General features: G+C 51.1%; 1 protein-coding gene and 1 non-coding gene across 2 annotated transcripts; both read right to left on the bottom strand.

The window, feature by feature from the left end:
- Positions 1 to 5,740: 5,740 nt before the first annotated feature.
- TRNAS-AGA lies at positions 5,741 to 5,822 on the bottom strand. Its single transcript has one exon. It is a non-coding gene; the product is annotated as a tRNA-Ser (tRNA).
- Positions 5,823 to 15,383: 9,561 nt separating this feature from the next.
- On the bottom strand, positions 15,384 to 17,687 carry LOC112882422 (probable purine permease 5). The gene is made up of 2 exons (XM_025947479.1): positions 17,414 to 17,687; positions 15,384 to 16,561 (listed from the first exon to the last, which is right to left on the bottom strand). Exons 1-2 carry the CDS (start codon positions 17,472 to 17,474, stop codon positions 15,489 to 15,491), a joined length of 1,134 nt encoding a protein of 377 aa, XP_025803264.1. The 5' UTR covers positions 17,475 to 17,687; the 3' UTR covers positions 15,384 to 15,488.
- Positions 17,688 to 19,321: the final 1,634 nt, after the last annotated feature.

The following is a 19,321-nucleotide window of genomic DNA, read 5'->3' on the forward strand; positions in this document are numbered from 1 at the left end:
TACAAATGATGACAATTTTATAATTTATTATCTTTCTAGTACTGGTGGATAGAGCATCCCCATCTGAAAGCAAGATACATATTTCTTACAATATTAACATAAAATACACGCACAGCGGCAATATATCACAACGTCACAAGACACAGCACCATCATGAGGAGCACAACTAACTCTCTTATATAACAAATATAAGATCAATTGATGCCAATAGGACTTCGTACCCAGGTCTTGAAAGCAGGAGTGGATCCAGGGTTGCAGGGGCTCGAGCCCCCTACCCCCTACCACCCTAGCTCCTATGGAAATACCCTAAACCCTCTATAAATTTTGAAGAGGAAGAAGAAAAAAGGTGAGGAGGTAGGAGGAAGAAGGAAGAAGGAAAAGAGAGCCTCCTAACCCTCGATCCTGGTTCCGCCACTGCTCGAAAGCACTGTTCTCGTCACTGTTCATCAGTTGATCTAGAGACTTACTTCTGTATGGTTCATATACGTTTGGCAGATGCGTCGCATACATAGCTAATACGTGGTTGCTGCACTGATGCGCAGGGCAACGGAAGCAGCCGCAGCCGCGGTGGCAGCGGAGATGAGTAGCCTGTCCAGCGTGATCGTGCCAAGCAGCAGGTTGGTAGGGGCGAGGACGCGCAGGGCGGCGCCAGGAGCGGCGAGCCGGACGACGATCGTGAGGACGGCGAGGCAAACGGCGACGGCCATGAAGGCGGCGGCGGCCGCTCCCGTGGGGGTGGCCGGGAACGGCTGCTCGGCCGGGGGGCAGATGAAGGCGAGGACGAGCAGCGCTCTGGCGACACAAAGGTACTCGTCCTCCATTGGTGCAGCATGCAGTGTTATTTTCTGTGGTTTAACACTACTGGTGGCACCGGGGATGTATATATAAGCTGGAGGGGGTTCATTTGGTGTTTAAATTTGGAGCTAGATCGACCTCGAAGTTTTCCTCTCGCGACGAATCAGCGTACGTGGTGGGGGTTTTTGACGTTCTCGCCTATACGTAGCCTACAAGACGTTGACGTTCTGAATTTTGATGTTCTGAATTTTGTCGATGGGCACGACGCAAGAATTTATTCTTCCTGACGGTGCCGGCTAGGTTTCACTTCGATTGCATGGTATAAGTACATTTGATTGGTCGAGTCTATGCCGCGCCTTTAATTTGTAATAAATATAGTCTAGAAGGCATATGCTTTATTTGGTGATAGACTTGGGGTGTGTTCGTTTCCGATTAGAGCCCTCTAAAAATTTTAGAGTGTTCCCTTACTCTAAACAATCGCAGTCTTATTAGAGGCCGAATTAGAGAGGTGTTCGGTGCCGGACCTTTAAAGTTTAGATGTTTCGGATTTTAAAGTGGTAAAACGAACACACCCTTGGCGTCAGTGGTGATGCTTCCTCTCCTGTCCGCTGCTCGTACCTGCAAGATGCTGCTCGTACCTGCAACGCCTGTCCGCTGCTCGTACCTGCAAGATGCTGCTCGTACCTGCAACGCCCTGTCCGCTGCTCGTACCTGCAAGATGCTGCACTCTAGTAGTGCCAAGTCAGCTAGCTTATAAGATTAAAATACAATATTTTATCTAGGTGGAAGAGAGAGAAAAAGAGAAGAGAGAAGACTATGTGGAGCTGGTATGTGGGGTCCGTTTACATTTTGAGTTATATTCTAAGAATTAGACCAATAAAAAAATTATCTCTTATACTATTTTTAATTGATATGAGTATAAGTTAACTATTGGAGAGGGCCTAAGGCCTCCTCCAACAACGACACCTCAGCTAGGCCATAGAAATCTAATTCATCATTTTATTTATATGAAAGAAATAGAAGATGAGAAAAGAGAGTGTACTATCTCTTCTCTTCAATCCACTTTATTAACGAGAGAGGTTGTGGGATCCAAAATGCTTTGAACGATGCACTGTAAGATGAATTATTGAAGAGGTAATCTTTTTCTATATCTTATTTGAAGTGGATAAACTTAAATCTAGTGCACTAGCTCAACCATTGAAGACGGTCTTGTAGAATGAAAGAACGAGAGTAAGTAATAATGCAAGCAATGAAGCGCATTGATTAAAACCCTACGATATTACATGTATCCCTCGACCTACAAAGAGAGAGAAACTTACTTAGTTAATTTGCATTTTTTAATAATTAATGATGAATAGTGGTACAACTCCTTCCATTTCAAAACGCAGGTCGTTTAGGATTTCTAAATTTACAGTGTTTGCTACGCATCTAGATGTAATGCATATCTAACTATGTAGCAAAAGTTATGGATCTAGATAGTTAAGAGGATGTATATTTTTGAATATTTGGAATGAACGGAGTATAACTTTTAGTTTCAAATTTAAATAGGTGGACATCGGGATTTGAACCCTAACCATGCACGACTTCACTGCCACACTTTACCCACCACCTGAAGCACTAATCTCATAGCGCACCGTGGCTGTCGGATAGTGCCTGCCCGGGGCGGGCTGCGATCGAGCAAGCCGAGAGACGCGTTGCCGGGCGCGTATCCTATGCTCCCTGAAGGCTGAAGAACCACCAAAACGTTGGGAGAATGCAAGCTCAGTGGAAATGGCGGAGCAGACAGTCACCTAGCTAGAAGCCAGCAGCAGAGCAATGGAGGTCAGGGCACGCACCGCGGCACAGAATGAAACCATCGCCACGCACTGATCCTGCATATATATGCATCCTGTATGACGATCGACTGATATATGCGCACCGCGGAACTCGAATTTGGAACCGTACGACGCAGCTGTCTCCTTCCTAAAGCTAGCTAAAGAGATAGAAAATAATAGTGCCTTTCCTCCGGGCTCCGGCTGCTAATACAGAAATGGAAACACAAAGCAAGCTGTGGCCTAGGCCTTGCCGACGGCCCAAATTAATTCCTAGCTCTACGTCGCCATCGGACTCACCTAATTCCTCTCTATACGTCGCTGCAGTCATCTGGATCACCGGCAGGTACCATCGGAAACAGTCCGTACGCGTAGGAAACTACGGCGTGGATCGGTCAGCAGTGGTTGCTCGCGTCATGTTCTTGGATTCATCAGCTCACCAGGGACGTCCCACTGTTGGCCGGCGTGGAGCAAACAAGAGAAGTTGATAAGAACAAGGGCGGTGGTGGTCTTGAGAGAGAGAGAGAGAGAGAGAGAGAGAGAGAGAGAGAGAGGACAGAGAGAGAGGACAGAGAGAGAGACGACAGACAGAGTACATTCCGGAGTCGTGGAAAATTCTGCTCGGACTGATCGAAGCGAAGGCCCACCGTCCAACAATTTATGTCTTCACTACTTCAGCAGTGGTAACAATTTATGCCGATCGGATAAATAAAAGAGCGTGTGAAACTAGCCCCAGGTTCTAACTTCCTATTCCCGCATGCTGTACTCTACGCTAATTCTCCCGGTACAGTTTCATCGAATTCCTGCTTCCTCTAAGTTTTTTTTAAAAAAAATAAACTGCTTCCTCTAAGCTGGATCGTTGTGAAGGGGGAGAACCACCAGAAAATGCTGACCAGGAAAGCTGCCATCGAAACGTGATTCATACATTTGTTCCACCGGTGGAAAATGTTTGTTCCACATTATCATATCGTTTCGTTCCCCGCAATGTAAGATTTTTATAAAAAAACTGAGATCTTTTGTTCAATATAAAATCTATATTTGTTCGCGTGATACAAAGTTTTGCCTCCATGTGATGCCGATATATGTTCATGTTTTGTGGTTTTTTAAAAAATTCAAGTGTTTGGAAAAATATCATATTTTTGTCTTTCGTTGGTAATTTAATATCCAAGATTGGAGCAATTTGTGCATACTCTCAACAATTTCCAATTTATCCTAAAAACGAAGTTACCATCTTTCTCTGAGAGAAGGATCAAGAATGAAAGCCACCATAGCACATACGCTGGTCATTATTTTGGTAAAGTACTACTTTACAACATATACATTTGGGTTATTTTTCCAAAACTTTAGACGACCATCTTGAGATCAAACAGATTAAGATGAAAACCCAAAACAGTATTTGGTGGGGAAGAATTTTTTCAAACTGTATAAAAGCTAAAATGGTTCGCACTTGGTTTGTAATTGGATGAGGGAGAAAGAGAAGAGGGAAGAGGATAATAAATTTAATTCATGGGACGATCTTCGCTCTTCACGCCAAATATTGGAAAACCCCTTCGATAGAAACGCAGGGTGCCCCTTGATAGATCGAGGACAATCCTCGTATGGCGGTTCCCGGATTCTGCGTGGTGCCTGATTGAAGCCCGCTGCCCATGCGTTCGCCACTACGTCTGCTTCCTCCAATCTATTGCTAAGATTTAAATCAGCTGACGGTAACTGCTACAAAATTGCATTTTAGTCCCCGTTCTAGGATCAAAGGGTCTGTCAGTTCAAAAAATTAATTGGTAAGCACCTCAACAGTCCACGTGATTTAAACTCACGAGCTCTTGCCTCACGCATAACTTACTTACCACCCCACCTACACAGCACATATGACTCTATACATGATGCTTTCCTTTTAAACTAACAGACGTAGGACCCTTTAGTGCCGATTGATAACCCCAACTGGGACTAAAGGACCCTTTATTCTAAGTTGGTGTTACCAATCGGAACTAAAGACCCCTCCCGGCCTCTAGCTATTGAGTGCTATTGGACTCAGGACTAATGCCCAGATTAGTTCCGGGTCTAAAATAGCCGAGACTAAAGACAAAAACCAAAGACTAATTATGTAGTAGTGGGTGTCCGCTATGCTACAAGAGAGCTAGCTTGCAGTAAAAATAAAATAGATGCTTCTTGGGATCCTTAAAAAAGAGTAAATTGCACCCATCATACAACAACTTGTATGGTCGTATCACATTAGTCTAATAAGTTGCAAAATATGCAAATGGATAAATCAACTTGTGAATTGTGTGCATGTACGGTCACATATACACTACGGGCATATTATGCCACGTTGGCAAGATCAAGAACTATAGCTTATTATAGCTTATTGTGTGATTGTAATAATGTAAAGATATATTGCAAATTATCTTTAAAATAATCTCATATTTATTATGTGATTGTAATTGACTACACATGAAATAATTACGCCATTAGCATTTTCTCACAACTATTTTTTACAAATTATTTTATTATATTTTGGATCTTCTCACAACTATTTAGAAGTAATCTTTGCTACCAACACACATCATATCCTATTGATCTTTGCTCATCCTTAGCGGTTATTTCAAATAATTATATGTTGCGGTCTGAAATAATTATTTGAAAAGATATAATCCTTTGACCAACACACACCATATCCTATTGACCTTTGCTCAGGTTATGTCTAGCCCATTACAGCCACATTATAAACATATAATTATTTTTTAGAGATATGATAAGACATGCTTAGCCCATCACATCATATTATTAATGAGTAATAGTTCAAATGATTGGGTCAACTTCAGGAATCTAACCATACAAGTTGTTGTGTGTGTGATGCAATTTACTTAAAAAAAATAAACGCTTCTTTTAAGAATCGAAGGGGTGCGTTGGACTCTAGCACCGCCTCTGCTACTCTTCCCCCGAATTGAACGACTGAAACTGAATGCATGCAGTTTTCGATCGGATCTGTTGAACACGCTTGTTGCAAGATGGGCTGGTGATTATTGGTGAAGGGGCCAGAAGGAAGCCAGAAAATGTTGAACGGCCTACTGGATACAGTAGGAGTACGAGCGACTATGTTCTGGAGTAAAACTGCAAAAAAGGGTGACGAAAAAAGACGTGGTCGGCAGGATTCGAACCTGCGCGGGCAAAGCCCACATGATTTCTAGTCATGCCCGATAACCACTCCGGCACGACCACTTTCTTGTCAAATCAAGCTTTAAATATGATTTGATCGTATCAGATTGAGGTTGCAAGACAGAGTAGTACTGCCGCGTCAGCAAAGTCCTGGATGCTCCCGCTCACATTCCCGCTGCTGGAAGTTGGCGTCGGCACGGCGAACGGCTTCCGACCGCGTCCGTCCACCCGAATGCCCGATGGCTTTCCGAGCCGCTGCACGTCGCCCACTTTTGCAGCAACGCGTTCAGTCTCGTCCCTTCGCCTGCCATTCTGCTGCTACGATCCAGCATTCTTGCTTAGAGTAGACAGTTCTTTGTGCAGCGCGAACAGCGCAAATATTTACAAGAAATCCTGGAGGGAATCAGGCAAGAAATTAGGAGTTCTGAAGAGCATGTTCAGTTACTGCGGGGATCGGAGCCCGGGACCTTCGGTGTTCTTCAGATTCTTCTCCTTCCGTATAGGTACCAGTTGTTTAGTCAGTTGATACACAGAAACATGCAGATGGGCATATCAATGACGAATAATGCCAGAGCTCGCGCTTGTAGAGTGTAAAGCTCGGACTTTTAGACTCCAGATCTCACACGTACGACACAGCATGTGGATACATAATTCGCTCATGCAACAACAGGCTTTAGGTGTATGATATTATGCAAGCGAGAGTAGTTGCCATTTGTCATTTGTGCCTGGTTTTATTCCGACAACATAGATAATCACGGGTTTCCATGCACGCTCATCGTCTCACACGACACATTGCATGCATGATATATATATGCATCACTACACAAGATTACATACATTTTTCCTTTTTGTTCGAAAAAGACCACACAACGCTACATACATCACTACACAACGCTTCTCATCGCAAATCCATGCATGTGATCTCCACGTCTTGCAGTTTCAGATTGAAGCCATCTAACTGATGATTCCGGCCGGCCGGTATCTGTTGCGAACCGGCCGGCGGATCAATTTGCATTGGCTGCCTGATCGGTCGAAAAGGAAGAGGTGAAAAGGAACGAAGGGATTGGGATTCCAGAGGACGAGGGAATGAACCTGCAGCGGAGCACACAACACACAAGAAGCTGGGCTCTCACGCGCGTGCTGACCGATCAGGCTTCAATAGTTTAGACGTCGTCAGTGCGTGCGTACGCCAGGCACCGGGCGACGACAGCAGCCATGGCGGCCGCAGTTGCAGCCGTGACCAGGAACCTCTGGAGACGAAGGTGTCCGCCGCCGCCGCCTGGAGCAGGGTACCCAACTCTAACGTGGATCGCTGCCATGCTGAGGAAGAAGGCGGCGGACGTCAGCATGACGGAGGCGATCGCGTGGAACGGCAGCGCCTCGCCTGTGGCTGTGGCCGTCACGAGATGATCCACCCAGCAGAGGGCGTCGCCGAACGCGAGGCTGACGAGGGCCATGTCCATTACGGTTCGATTCACTTGTTAGCTAGGCTTCACCGGAAGGACGAACAGACGAGATGAGTCGCCGCACGATGAAGTTCGTACGTGGAGCTAGTCTGAATGCATGAAGAGAGAAGTACTAGGAGATAGAGGTCAGCTTTTTATAGGGTCCTAGTCCTAGCTGCGTCCCACGGTCGAGGCCATGGAAGAGGAAATTGCACTGCTTGCTTCCAAACAGTACTAAATATTAGTATCTAATTTAGTATGTATTAATTTAATTGCCTTTTAACTCGGAGAGGAGCTTAGTGAAGCCCGAGTGTCCGATGCTGCGGAGAACACGATGCTGTCCGAGTTTCATGTGAATACAGACAGGTTGCCCTCGTCGACTCAGCTTGGTGCTTCCGTTCCATCCGGTTCCACCTGTCTCTCAGTCTTTAGCATCTTATTATTATCTCAGATATAAAAAGTTCTATATACTACTAGTACATGTCTTGGAGTTCTCAATATGGGCCGGGCTTTGCAGGCTGTGCAGCCCATCCTCGCGGTGGGCCGATGGTGGATTTATTTTGCGCATGCAATGGAGGAACCTTGGGCCGTGCCACACATATGTCTAGCTGGGCCGTTCCGTTCGTCCTCCTGTCACGAAATTGGGCTCTAACGCTCGAGCACGAAGAGGATGGCGTACGTCTGCGTAATACTGGTGGGTGGGGGTGGTGCTGATGAGCAGCGAGGCAGGAGGGGCGCCCTCTTGGCACAGCCTCACGGGGCAACGGGAAGCAACTGGACGATGCTAACTACAGCGCGCTCTGGGCCAGCAGAACGCGTTCCCCTGTTAGAAGAGATGGGCATGGAGTGGGCTAGTAGAGCAGGAAGGCCCTCGACGACCGATCTGGTCTGATCCGGAGCAGGGCGCGCTGGTTGTTCGCCGTGCGCCTTTTATAGCTAGGCACCGCGAGAGACGTGTGACCGAGCAGGCCGGGTTCGACCCAGTACAACCAAGTACTGATGGGAGTGGACGCCACTGCATGGTGCGGAGTACGGACACACAAGCAGGCAGGCGAGTATCGTATCGGTCGCTCTCGCCGCGTCACGAGGGCGCACAGAAAATTCCGAGAGCGAGGAACTCCTCACGACAAGCACTGCATGGTGCTTTCAGCTTAGCTTCATCCGTCCGCGACAGAAATTCCGAGGGAACAGATTGGCTCATGCTGAGGTATATCCTTAACCCCAAATTTGAGAGCCTTGGGGGGCTCGGAAATTTGAAACCACGCTTCAAGGGCGGATCTAGAGAGGGTCGGGTAGAAGGGACAAGTATCAGTTTGAGAGCCTATCACGCTTCTCTCTTTTGTGAAGCCACGTCTTCTGTCCTAACTCGACGTAAATGACATGATACGTTGAGCAAGAGCAACTCCAGCAAACTCTCTAATTAATCCCCTATCTCAAGTTTAGAGAATTAAATAAAAACATACACTCCAGCAGATCCTCTACCAGACCCTCTATTTTAAAATAGAGATCTTCAAATCCCCTCCTCTACCCTCCATTCCTATGGGTCTCTAGGGAGCTCTCTATTGTAAATTAGAATTGAGTGCTATTGTTGGAGTTGAATCAAATTTAAAAATCTCTAAAAAATAAAAGCAACCCCATTTAAAATTTAAAGGATCTGATTTAAAGCCTATTGCTAGAGTTGCTCCAACATAACTATCGTGGTTCTATCAAGATAACTTCTACGTGATAGATAAGGAATTTCCTTTTTTTTCAAAAATGGTGTAGGAGCACTTCAACGTGGCTAATGTGATTCTTTTTAAAAGGAATTTTCTTCAAGAAAACACTTCGAAGGAATTATTAAATTAAACCATACAACCACCCAGGAAAGGAATTATTAACCCGCAGGTACCCATGCATACATGCTCCCTCAAGCCTTGAGTTCTGTGTGGTGCTAAGGAACTTCCTTTTTAAGAAAAGGGTTGAGGAGCATTTAAAAGCTATTTGGTTACAGAGGGCTACACTTTAACTTTATCATATCAAAGAAAATATAATCATTTAAATGCATTAAATAAAGTCTAATTATAAAACTAATTGCAGAATCTCTAACTAATTAGCGAGATGAATCTAATAAGTTATATTAATTCATGCTTAGTGGACGGTTACTGTAGAATCACTGTAGCAAAATATAGATTAATTAAGCTTATTAAATTCGTCTCGCGAATTAGCACCCATCTGTGAAAAAAAATTTGTAAACAAATTTTATGTAATACTCTAAATAGCGAGATTCTTTTTTACGTGACAGGGTTAAATTTTAGCCCTCTGAAACCGAACGGAATCTTACATGCGTTGTGGTCAATGTGATTATCAAAAAACGAACGTGAAAATCGAGTCAGCTGAAGTTGATTGATTCAATTGCTCTAGTCAGCATTTGAACTCAAGATCTCTCCCTAATATCATGTTAAGTTGAATGTACCGACTAGTTCAGCTACAAAGCTTAAGCAAGTAGGTAAAGATGGGCAATTAAACTTTAATAGGAATGAAGAGATGATATTCCACGTCACGTTGGCCTCAAAGACCGGATCTTTGTTACCATTTAGGAATGTGAGTAGACATCCTATGGTATCTTGTTGGTCAGTATTTAGTTTATTTCTTCACCTAAACTAATTAGGGTATGTATTCAGTTTATCCTGAATCTAATTTAGCAGGCTCTGGGTCAAACTCGTAACAAATTTTGACGTCTAACATATCCCAGTAGCAATTACATATTTGCGCAGTTCCTCCTCTTTTGGGGAAGCAGTTACACAGCTTCCATGTTAAGTTGACAGAAGTGTGAAAAAACAGAGGAAAAATAGTTAATCTATATTTTGCCTGGTCCTTCACGAACTATAGATGGTCGAACAGACCGTGTTAAATGGATCGCACGGGGTATGATACTAAAAATACGGTCCGAAAACAGCCCGACACGGTCCATTTAGTGCCTGTGCCAGCCCAGCACGGCCACCATGTCATGCGTGGGTCAAAACCTTGGCCCGCAGTGCCAAGCACGGGCATGACACGGGCTAATGGGCTGGCACAGGTCTGGCATAGTCCCGGCCCACAACTACTCATATATATACTTCTCACCTCCTCTCTCTCTCTCAAATCCTAATCTCTCTCTTCCGTTTCCTACCGGGTCAGCCGCCACCATTCTTCTCCTCCCTCCACCTCTCTCTGACTCTCGCTCGCTCCCTTGCGCGCCTCCCTTCCCCGTCGTCCGCGCATCGCGCACCGCTGCCCCTCCCTCCCCTCGCCCGTCGCACGCCGCTGCCCCTCTCCTCGCCACATCACGCACCGTCGCCGCCGCACCCGCTGGCTCCCTGCTCGCGTGTCGCGCGCCGTCTTCGTCACCCTCCGCGCATCTGCACTGTCGCCGCCACCCTACTCACGTGCCGCCACTGGACGTCGGGCTCGGGCCAGCACGGAGCCGCCGGGCCAACCGTGCCAGCACGGCATGATGGTGCGTCGTTGTATCGTGCCTGGGCCTGCACGACTAAGCCTTAGCACGTAGTCATGTCGTGCCGGATCGTGCGGCCCATTTGGGCAACTATATCACGAACTGTGCCCTGGTAGCTTATCACGTGACCACTCTTTTGCCTGGCCCCAGCACCGTACCATGCGTGCACGGACATGATTATGCAAGGGGCAGGACGCATGCATCTCTAGTTGTTGTTCAGTCAATCGCAGCCGCACAACGGACGCCAGTCATCTTCCATGTGAGATTTCTCCAACGAGTTAGTATAGTTAACTTCCCGGGCCATCGGGGTTCTTGTCGTCAACAAGGCGATCCATTCGTTAGCTAGTTGATGGGGCATTGGAGCGGCAGAAGAGACAAACGAAGAGCGCGGAGAACGCGAGCACGGCGCGGCCAGCAAGGACGGCCGTGGAGACGCTGTCGGCGGCGCCGACCGCCGAGTGAGCCGGCGGTGACGCACCAGAAACACAGCCTCATCAGCGAATCGAACCACCGTGGTGTCCGCTTTACTCCTGCCGGTGCAGCGGCTCGCCTCGCCGGGGACCTGTGCGTTGTCCGCGGCGGGGACGGCACGGGCAATCAAGCGGGGAAGAAGGGAGAAAAAAGATTGGATTACCCTTTCTTTGCACTTAACCAAGTCAATCGCAGCCGCACAATCCCGATCCAACGTCCATAACTGAACCCAGGGGTGGACGGTATTTCATTTACCGTCCACCCCAGGTCGCTACTCCGTTTGCCGACCACCTCTGGGACCTGCCGTCTCGCCCAACGCCGCCGCGTTCCGGCTGCTTCCTGGTTCATGCGTACTTGGGGTCGGCCCGCGCGCCCAGCGCGGCACTGTGATTCTTCGCCCCGGCAGCGTTCGCCGTCCATCCGATGGCTTGCGGAGAGGTGCTGTGCTGTGCGTCGCCGGAGGCCAACACCCTGGTTTCGACGGCAAGAAGAACATCGATAAGCAAACGTGCGTTTCTGGCGAGCCGACGATCGAGAAGCAATTTCGGGTGCTGTAGGCGCATGGTGTGCCTCCAGCCGGCCGGGCATGGTGCGCGTGTTCTTCTCGTCGGTGCCATTGTGCCAACATGTGCTGCCTTTGTCCTTCGATTTGACGGCGCCGCCGTCTTCTACGACTCCACGGAGGGGAGAAAACGGCCATTGCGGAGGACCGTCATCCCCCGCCGCGGCAATGTGCGAAAATGGAACGTATTGGCGTCCAATCGTTGATGCATAGCGGCGACCGGAATTTGGAGCGGGACGTACAATGGCACAGAACGCCACAGTGGCACAAATGTAAGGATGGATAGTTCCTGACTGTCAGAGCAATATGCTTTGGTGCCTGACATGACATTAGCTCGCTGTGCAGCGAAGCCGGGTTTCCAATTGCCATCGCAAATCCTGGTGCCGGCTCGTCGTTCGTCGAGCTGGTAGCCTGAAATCTGAACGGCTCGTTCAGTTGGTTCTGGATGTTCCGTGCTTTTTTCTTTCTGAATCTTACATCGCCGGGTAGAGCAACTCTAGCAATGTATCTACTTGAATTTCTACTTAAAAAATAGAAACCGAGAGTAAAAAGATCTACTCTAGTAGGGAATTTCTACTTAAAAAATAGAAACCGAGAGTAAAAAGATCTACTCTAATAGGGTTCCTATTTAAACCCCTAGAGTTCCTAGAGCAGGGAGGATCTCAAATCCATCCCTCCAGCCCCTTCTCCCACGGGTGGCTAGGGAGGCCTCTATTTTTTTCCCTAGTGTTCCTATGCCTCACCCTGCGCGCTCGGAAAGCTGTCGCACCCGCGCCACCGCCAACAAGCTCAAGCACCCCGCTGCCTTCCAAGCTGCGGCACCAGCGCCGCCGCCCCCGAGCTCGAGCACCTCGGCACCCCCGCTGCCGCCGTCCCCGAGCTCGGGCACCCCCGCCGCCCTCAAGCTGCGGCACCCCGTCGCCGCCGCCGCCGAGCTCCAGCCCCCCTCCTCACCCCCCGAGTTGTAGCACCTCGTCGCCACCCTCGAGCTTGAGCTCCTCCACTGAGCTCAAGATCCCCCGCCAAATAAAGAAGGGATGCTCAAGTACGGACCTTGGGGAAAGGGGGTAGCAACCTCTGGCACTGCTGCCGTTGGGGCACGTGGACAAGCAATCCGTTTTGGCCAGCAGAGGGGCGAGTGCAGGCGGCAGAGGGAGAGGGGTGCGGGAGAGAGAAAGATGCGAGGCGGCGGACAGAGGGAGATGCGTGCGGGAGGGAGAAAGATGCGAGGAAGAAGAAGGGTCGTGGGAATAAAATAAAATATAGATACTGCTGGATGGGCCCCACCCATAATAATAAAAATGGGGGTTCAAAGTAAGGGCTGTCGTTGGAGTTGTGAGTAAAAATTTAACTCTATAGAGTAGGAAGAGCTCTTACTTACAAAAATAGAAACTTGAGTTTAAGGAGCATTGTTGGAGTTGCACTTATAATTACAGCTTAGAAAATGGCTTCTAAGTTAAGTTAACGGAAGTGTACAAAAATAAACAAAAAAAGCACTTATCTATATATTTGCCTCCTCCTTCACAAAGCATAGATGTAATTGTGCCTTAGCACTCAGTGGCGGAGCCAGAAATTTACGGCTGGATATGCCACACATAAAAGAATTTCGAAGCAAATACGCAATATAATGGACGATAAGTTGTAGTGACCATAACAAATCCATAATAATAACCAAAGTCCAAGTTCTAAATATAAATAATTGAAGAATATTATAAAATAGTAAAGGCTACTACAATATAACCCTACAATCTCCTTGCTGGAAGAGATTGGTGATATCTTCATCTTTCACTCTTTCAATAAATGTGACCAAGCAATTGTTCAAATTTTCATCACCCATTTTGTTTCTTTGCTTGTTCTTCACAAAATTCATCGTGGAAAATACTCTTTCAACGCTAGCGGTGGCTACAGGTTAGTACCAGCTTACGAAGCTTGAATAATATAATATTGTTCATCTTTTTATATGTCCACAAGTTTAACTGAAAGCTCACATAGATTCTTCAAATTTTTAAACCTTTCATCTCTAAGAACATGAGAAATGAGAAATGTACATAGTAAGCTGCTATGGAAGTTTCGATAATTTTTCGGTTGTGAAATCCTTCATGGACTTTGTTGTATTAGACCTATGAGACATATTTGATAGTATAAATTTGTGTATACATATTAATATTTTTTTCCAATTCTTGGGTATGCCGAGGAATAAGGGGCATACCCTGCCACCGCCCCTGCTTGGCAGCTGATAACATGACCATTCTTTGCCAAGGCTCAGTACAGAGTTCTGATGCTTCGGGTCCTCTTGGAGTCTTGGTTGATTTACTTATCAAGCCATTTGGGTTCAATGGTTGTTCGCGTAGTAGTAGCTGGCTGTGATTTGTCGTTACAAAGTTTACAACCTTTGCACATTCGCAAACAAGGCGACCCATTCGTTAGCTAGTTGATGGAAATGTACTCCCGCCTAGATAGTTCCGGCAGCCAGGACAGGCATTGGGCTCCACGACTGTATGGAGCAGGACAACAGCGACGGCCAACAAACGGTGGAGCGAGCGGCGCTCTGGGTGTTTGGGAGAATGCGTTCACGGACAGGGAGGGCAGGCAGCGTGTTCCTGACGGCGGCGCGCGCTGCAGCAGAAGAGGAGCGCGCCAGCGCAGAGAACGCGAGCACGCGCGGCCACGAGCAAGGACGCCGCGGAGACCGCGCCGAGGGAGCCGGGGGTGACGTACCAGAAGCACAGCCTCATCAGCGAACCACCGTTGTGTCCGCCTTACTCCTGCCGGTGCCGCGGCTCGCCTCGCCGGCGATCAGCGCGTCGTCCTCGGGGGGGACGGCGTGGGCAGTTGAGCGGGGAAGAAGGGAAAAAGCATGCCCTTTGCACTTAACTAAGTCAATCGCAGCCGCACAATTCCGATCCAACGTCCATAAGAGACCTCAGGGGTGGACGGTATTTCATTTACCGTCCACGCCAGGTCGTTACTCCGATTCCCGACCACCCTTGCGGGCTGAGGCCTGCCGTCTCGCCCAACGCCGCCGCGTCCTGGCTGCTTCCTGCCGCTACCTGGGGTCGGCCCGCACGCTCGGCGAGCGACTGCGCCGGCAGCGCGCCACTGTGAATCTTCGACGGCGTTCGCCGTCCGCCTCGCCCGATGACTTGCGGAGAGGTGCTGTGCTGTGCGTCGCCGGAGGCGAACAGTCTGGTTTCGACGGCGAGAAGAATATCGATGAGCAAACGTGCGATTTAGGTGAGCCGATCGAGAAGCAATTCCGGGTGCTGGAGGCCGTTCCACTCGAGGAGGATGGTGTGCCTCCGGCCGGGCGTGGTGCGCGTGGTTCTTCTTGTCAGTGCCATTGTGCCAACTAACATGTGTTGCCTTTATCTTCGACGACTCCATGGAGGAGAGAAACGGCCATTGCGGACTTCGTTGGACTGTCCTCCTCGGCCCCGGCGAAGTGCCTATCTCCTGCAGCACCAACGAGGAAAATGCAACGTAGTGGCGTCCGATCGCTGATGCATATCGGCGACTGAAATTTGGAGCGGGACTGGCAGAATACAGAACGCCACAGTGCTCAGTTCAGTGTACTGATGCATCGGGTCCTCTTGGAGTCTTGGTTGACTTACTTGATCAAGCCCTTTGGGCAAAAAGGGCTTGATCAAACCCATGGGTTCAATGGTCGTTCGTAGTAGTAGCTGGTTGTGATTTGTTGTTACAAAGTGTAGAGCCTTTGCGCATTCGCAAGGAAAAACGAATGTTCGTTCTGCAGCGAGCCGAAAACAAACTTTACGATATCAACTTGCTGACGTTTTCTTGACAGAGGCGTGCCCGACCATGTAGGACGCGAACCCCCACACCGTAATCACCAGAGCCAGGATCTTGAACCCGCTCATCGGGTCATGGAACCAGATCACCGCGGCGACGCTCGTCAGGGGCACCCTGACGGCGTTCAGCACGCCGGCGAGGACGGTCGACGCCAGGAACAGCGCACCCGTGCCGCCGAGCACGCCCAGTTGGAACGTCACGGCCGTCCACACCATCACGTTCGCGTACGCGGCCTCGCCGAACCGCGCCGCCTCGCGCCGCATCGCCGGGAAGCCCTCGGCGGCGGCGAGCCCCGCGGAGGTGAAGGCGAACGCGCAGAGCGACACCGCCGCCTGCTGCTCCAGCACCACGTGGAAGGATCGCCGGCCGAGGACCCGGGCGAAGACGAGCTCCGAGAGCGCGAAGATGAGGCCGTGGAGCGCCGACCCGAGCACGTCCAGGGCGAAGCCGAGCGCGTACTGGCGCGCCGTGACGCCGGGCGGCCGGTCCGACCCGGAGTCCAGCGCGACGACCACCACGCCCGCTGTGATCACGACGATGGCGTTGAGGGAGGACAGGCTCAGCCTGTTCTTGGCGATGGCTCGGCCGAAGAGCGCGGAGAAGGCGAGCGACGACGCGGCGACGAGCGAGGCCGTGGACGCCGGGAGGTACGCGTACGCCCAGGCGTACATGAGGTTGTCGGCGGCGCTGAGGAAGCCGAGGAGCACGTACCAGGAGCACAGCGCCAGCGACAGCGGCGTCGGCGACGCCCTGCCGAGGAGGTACAGCGGGAGCAGGAGCAGCGCGGGCAGGGGCCAGCCGGCGACGGCCGCCCACGACAGGATCCACTTGCTCTGGCCGCCGTCGTTGTAGTAGAGCCGCGAGAGTAGGCTCGACGCCGGGAACGCGGTGAGCATCGCGCCGCTGCTCAGGCATAGGAGCAGCCAGAAGGAGAAAGGCCTGCTCCGGTAGGTCTCCAGCGAGGCGGCGATCACCTCGGCTGCTTTCTGCCTCAGCGACGGCGAGTGATCTGGCTTCGTGTTCTCCTCCTCGATTGCAACATCTGTTGCGCGCAGCAGGGGAATTACAAATTTGGTTTGAAAAGAGTTTGAAACAGAGCAAAAATCGAGATATTTTGGGTGTGAACAGAGCAAACGATGAGTACATAGCACACTGGGAGGTAGAATCCCTGTTGGCGAATTGAGATAATAATAATTGGGTGCGAAGAGTGACCCAGAAATATGGCCTGAATTTCATAAACAAACACTATCTGGGCTCAGAAAAACTACTGTATCATCTAGTTTCACATGAATGGGCGGAGCTACATGTATTCATTGATGTCAACTGACATCGATGATTTCGTGCAAAATCAGTGAGAAATTACTGTTTTGCACTGTTCATACGTAAAGCTGATAACGCTGTGATAGAGGTGGCATGCTCGCCTGTGTATTGTCCCACGTGGTCTTTTGGAAGAAAAAAAAAGGACCCAACCACCTCCACTCATCCACGTACGGCCATGACCAACTAATTCTTTTGCTGAACAACTTGATTGCGGGGTCTACCACAAATAAGCAAAAGCTTCCATCACTGTGCTTCACCTCCAGCTTCCTACTGCTACTGATTGCAAAGGAACCAATGGAAGACACGAGGTGATTGGTAAGCAGGACACGCTTAGGTTTCACACAACACAGGAATTCAAGGGAACCCAGAATCAAAGACGCCGTGGGGGCAGCAGCAGAATCCGCCCATCTTTCTGCCTCGCTTAGCCAGTGCAAGCCCCAGTTCCTGGTGCGCAATTGGGGGGAGGCACGCGTGGATCGTACTGGATGAACGGTGAGGAGGAGAGGATCCAACGAGGAAACCGACCGAATTTTCCCTGGAAGTAGTAGGGAGGAGACGGGGGTCGGAATCGGACCTGGGGAGGACGATGCGACCCGGATGGCGTGGTGACGGTGGCCGCCGTCTTCCTCGTCCATCCTCCGCCAGCCGCGACTGCCCCCTGGGCGTGGAGGTGAGACTTGAGAGCGAGCTCCACCAGGCACCAGCTGCGAGGCCACACTCTTCCTGCCGATGGCGGCGGCGACCCGCGCCACCCGATTTTGTAGCCCTAGCTAACTCTGACCGCGACCCTGCAACGGAGACGGCTGCTCGGCGTTGGTGGGCGTGCGCGCATCGGACGGCACACGGGACCAGTTAGTTGTGGATCCTGATGTCTCCACGCCTGCCGGAGTAGGAGTACCGTACGAAAACTACTAGCCCTCTCTCGTCCTTCCAGGGCACGCACACGCACGCCCGTATCTCGAGCTCGTAACGCCATGGGAGTACCTATCGTCCTCCCGGCGTGCGCTGCGTTTCGTTGACGCTGTTTGGGCCGCGACGAGCGGGGGCGGTAGGTGGCGCGCGCGGAAGCCGTTGCGCGCCATCCTCGGAAGCCGGTGCGCGCGGGAGCCCAACCCAATCCAGCCTGCCTGATTGATCAGCGCACGCACGAACTACACTGACCTGCCACGACAAGAAGCGCGGATAACAAACGGTCCGACAAGGCCAGGTGCCTGCAACTGACACGTGGCGAGCTCTGGAAGCGCTAGTCACCAATCCACATCAGAATTGATGGAACGCAGAAGCCAGCATCACGGAATCGCGCTTTCAACTTGGTTGTAACAGGCCTAACATGCAATCATCGAACACATGATGACAACGTCCCAAATGCTCGTCGTGGTCGTGGAGCAGAATGGAGCACTTTCAAGGATAGGCTACATCTAAGGAGACACTGAGCACAAACAATCAGCACACATTACAGGATGATGAATAAATATGACCTCAGATGGACATGGTACAAAATTCATGGCATTCTTTGGGGCACTCCGCTGCGCACGGTGAGAAACTGCTCAAATGCGCACATTGCTATCCCGCCGTCCAACTCCCATCCAAGGCCCATCCAAAGGTGCGATCCGTTTTTTCGTTTTACCCCTCCCGCACGCAGGGACCGAAGCAAACTTCGTGGCTTGTCTCCCGCGAGAAGGATCTCCCGTTCCCGCGCAAGAGCGGAGCGGCGCGCGGGACGACGGGGGCGGAGCGCGACCGGCGGGGGAAGGAGCGGCGCGCCGGCGGGGGGCGAGCGCTAGCGGCACGGCACGGCGGGCGGACGGCGGGGGGGGGGGGGGGCGAGCGCGAGCGGCGCGCGGCAGCGGAAAGAGCGGCGCGCCGGCGGGGGGCGAGCGCGAGCTGGACGGCGCGGCGGGCGGACGGCGGGGCGGCGGGCGGACGGCGGGCGGACGGCGCGGCGGGCGGACGGCAGGCGGACGGCGCGGCGGGCGGACGGCGGGGCGGACGGCGGGGCGGACGGCGCGGGGGGCGGGGCGGACGGCGCGGGCGGACGCGGCTGCGGGCGGTCGGCGAGGCGGACGGCGCGGCGGGCGGACGGCGCGGGGGGCTGACGCGGCTGCGGGCGGTCGGCGGGGCGGACGGCGGGCGGACGGGGCGGTTTGCGGACGGCGGGCGTACGGCGGGCGGCGCGGCTTGCGGACGGCGAGCGTACGGCGCAGCGGGCAAGCGCGAGCGGCGCGCCGGGGGGGGGGGGGGCGAGCGCGAGCGGCACGGCGCGACGGGCGGGCGGTGACCACGAGCGGCGCGGCGCAGCGGGTGGACGGAGCAACCCAGCCTGCGCTGCTTTTCGTCAAGGCTTAAAGCGTGGTCTGTGTCTGCTCTGCTGCTAGTGTGGGTTAACATAAGGCTGAAAGCATGGTCTGCTCTGCGTAAGGCTTAGGGAAGAGTTAACTTTTTTTCTTTGGTTAACAATCCAAAATTGCTGTTATAGAAATTG

This window comes from Panicum hallii, chromosome 2, assembly GCF_002211085.1.
Source record: "Panicum hallii strain FIL2 chromosome 2, PHallii_v3.1, whole genome shotgun sequence".
NCBI lineage: Eukaryota > Viridiplantae > Streptophyta > Magnoliopsida > Poales > Poaceae > Panicum > Panicum hallii.

Bases quoted from the DNA above. Each gene is read 5' to 3' on its own strand.
- LOC112882422 (XM_025947479.1), bottom strand. From the start codon at position 17,474: ATGGACGAGGAAGACGGCGGCCACCGTCACCACGCCATCCGGGTCGCA. The intron at 16,562-17,413 runs GTCCGATTCCGA...TGCGCGCAACAG, and splicing joins GGTCGCATCGTCCTCCCCAG to ATGTTGCAATCGAGGAGGAG.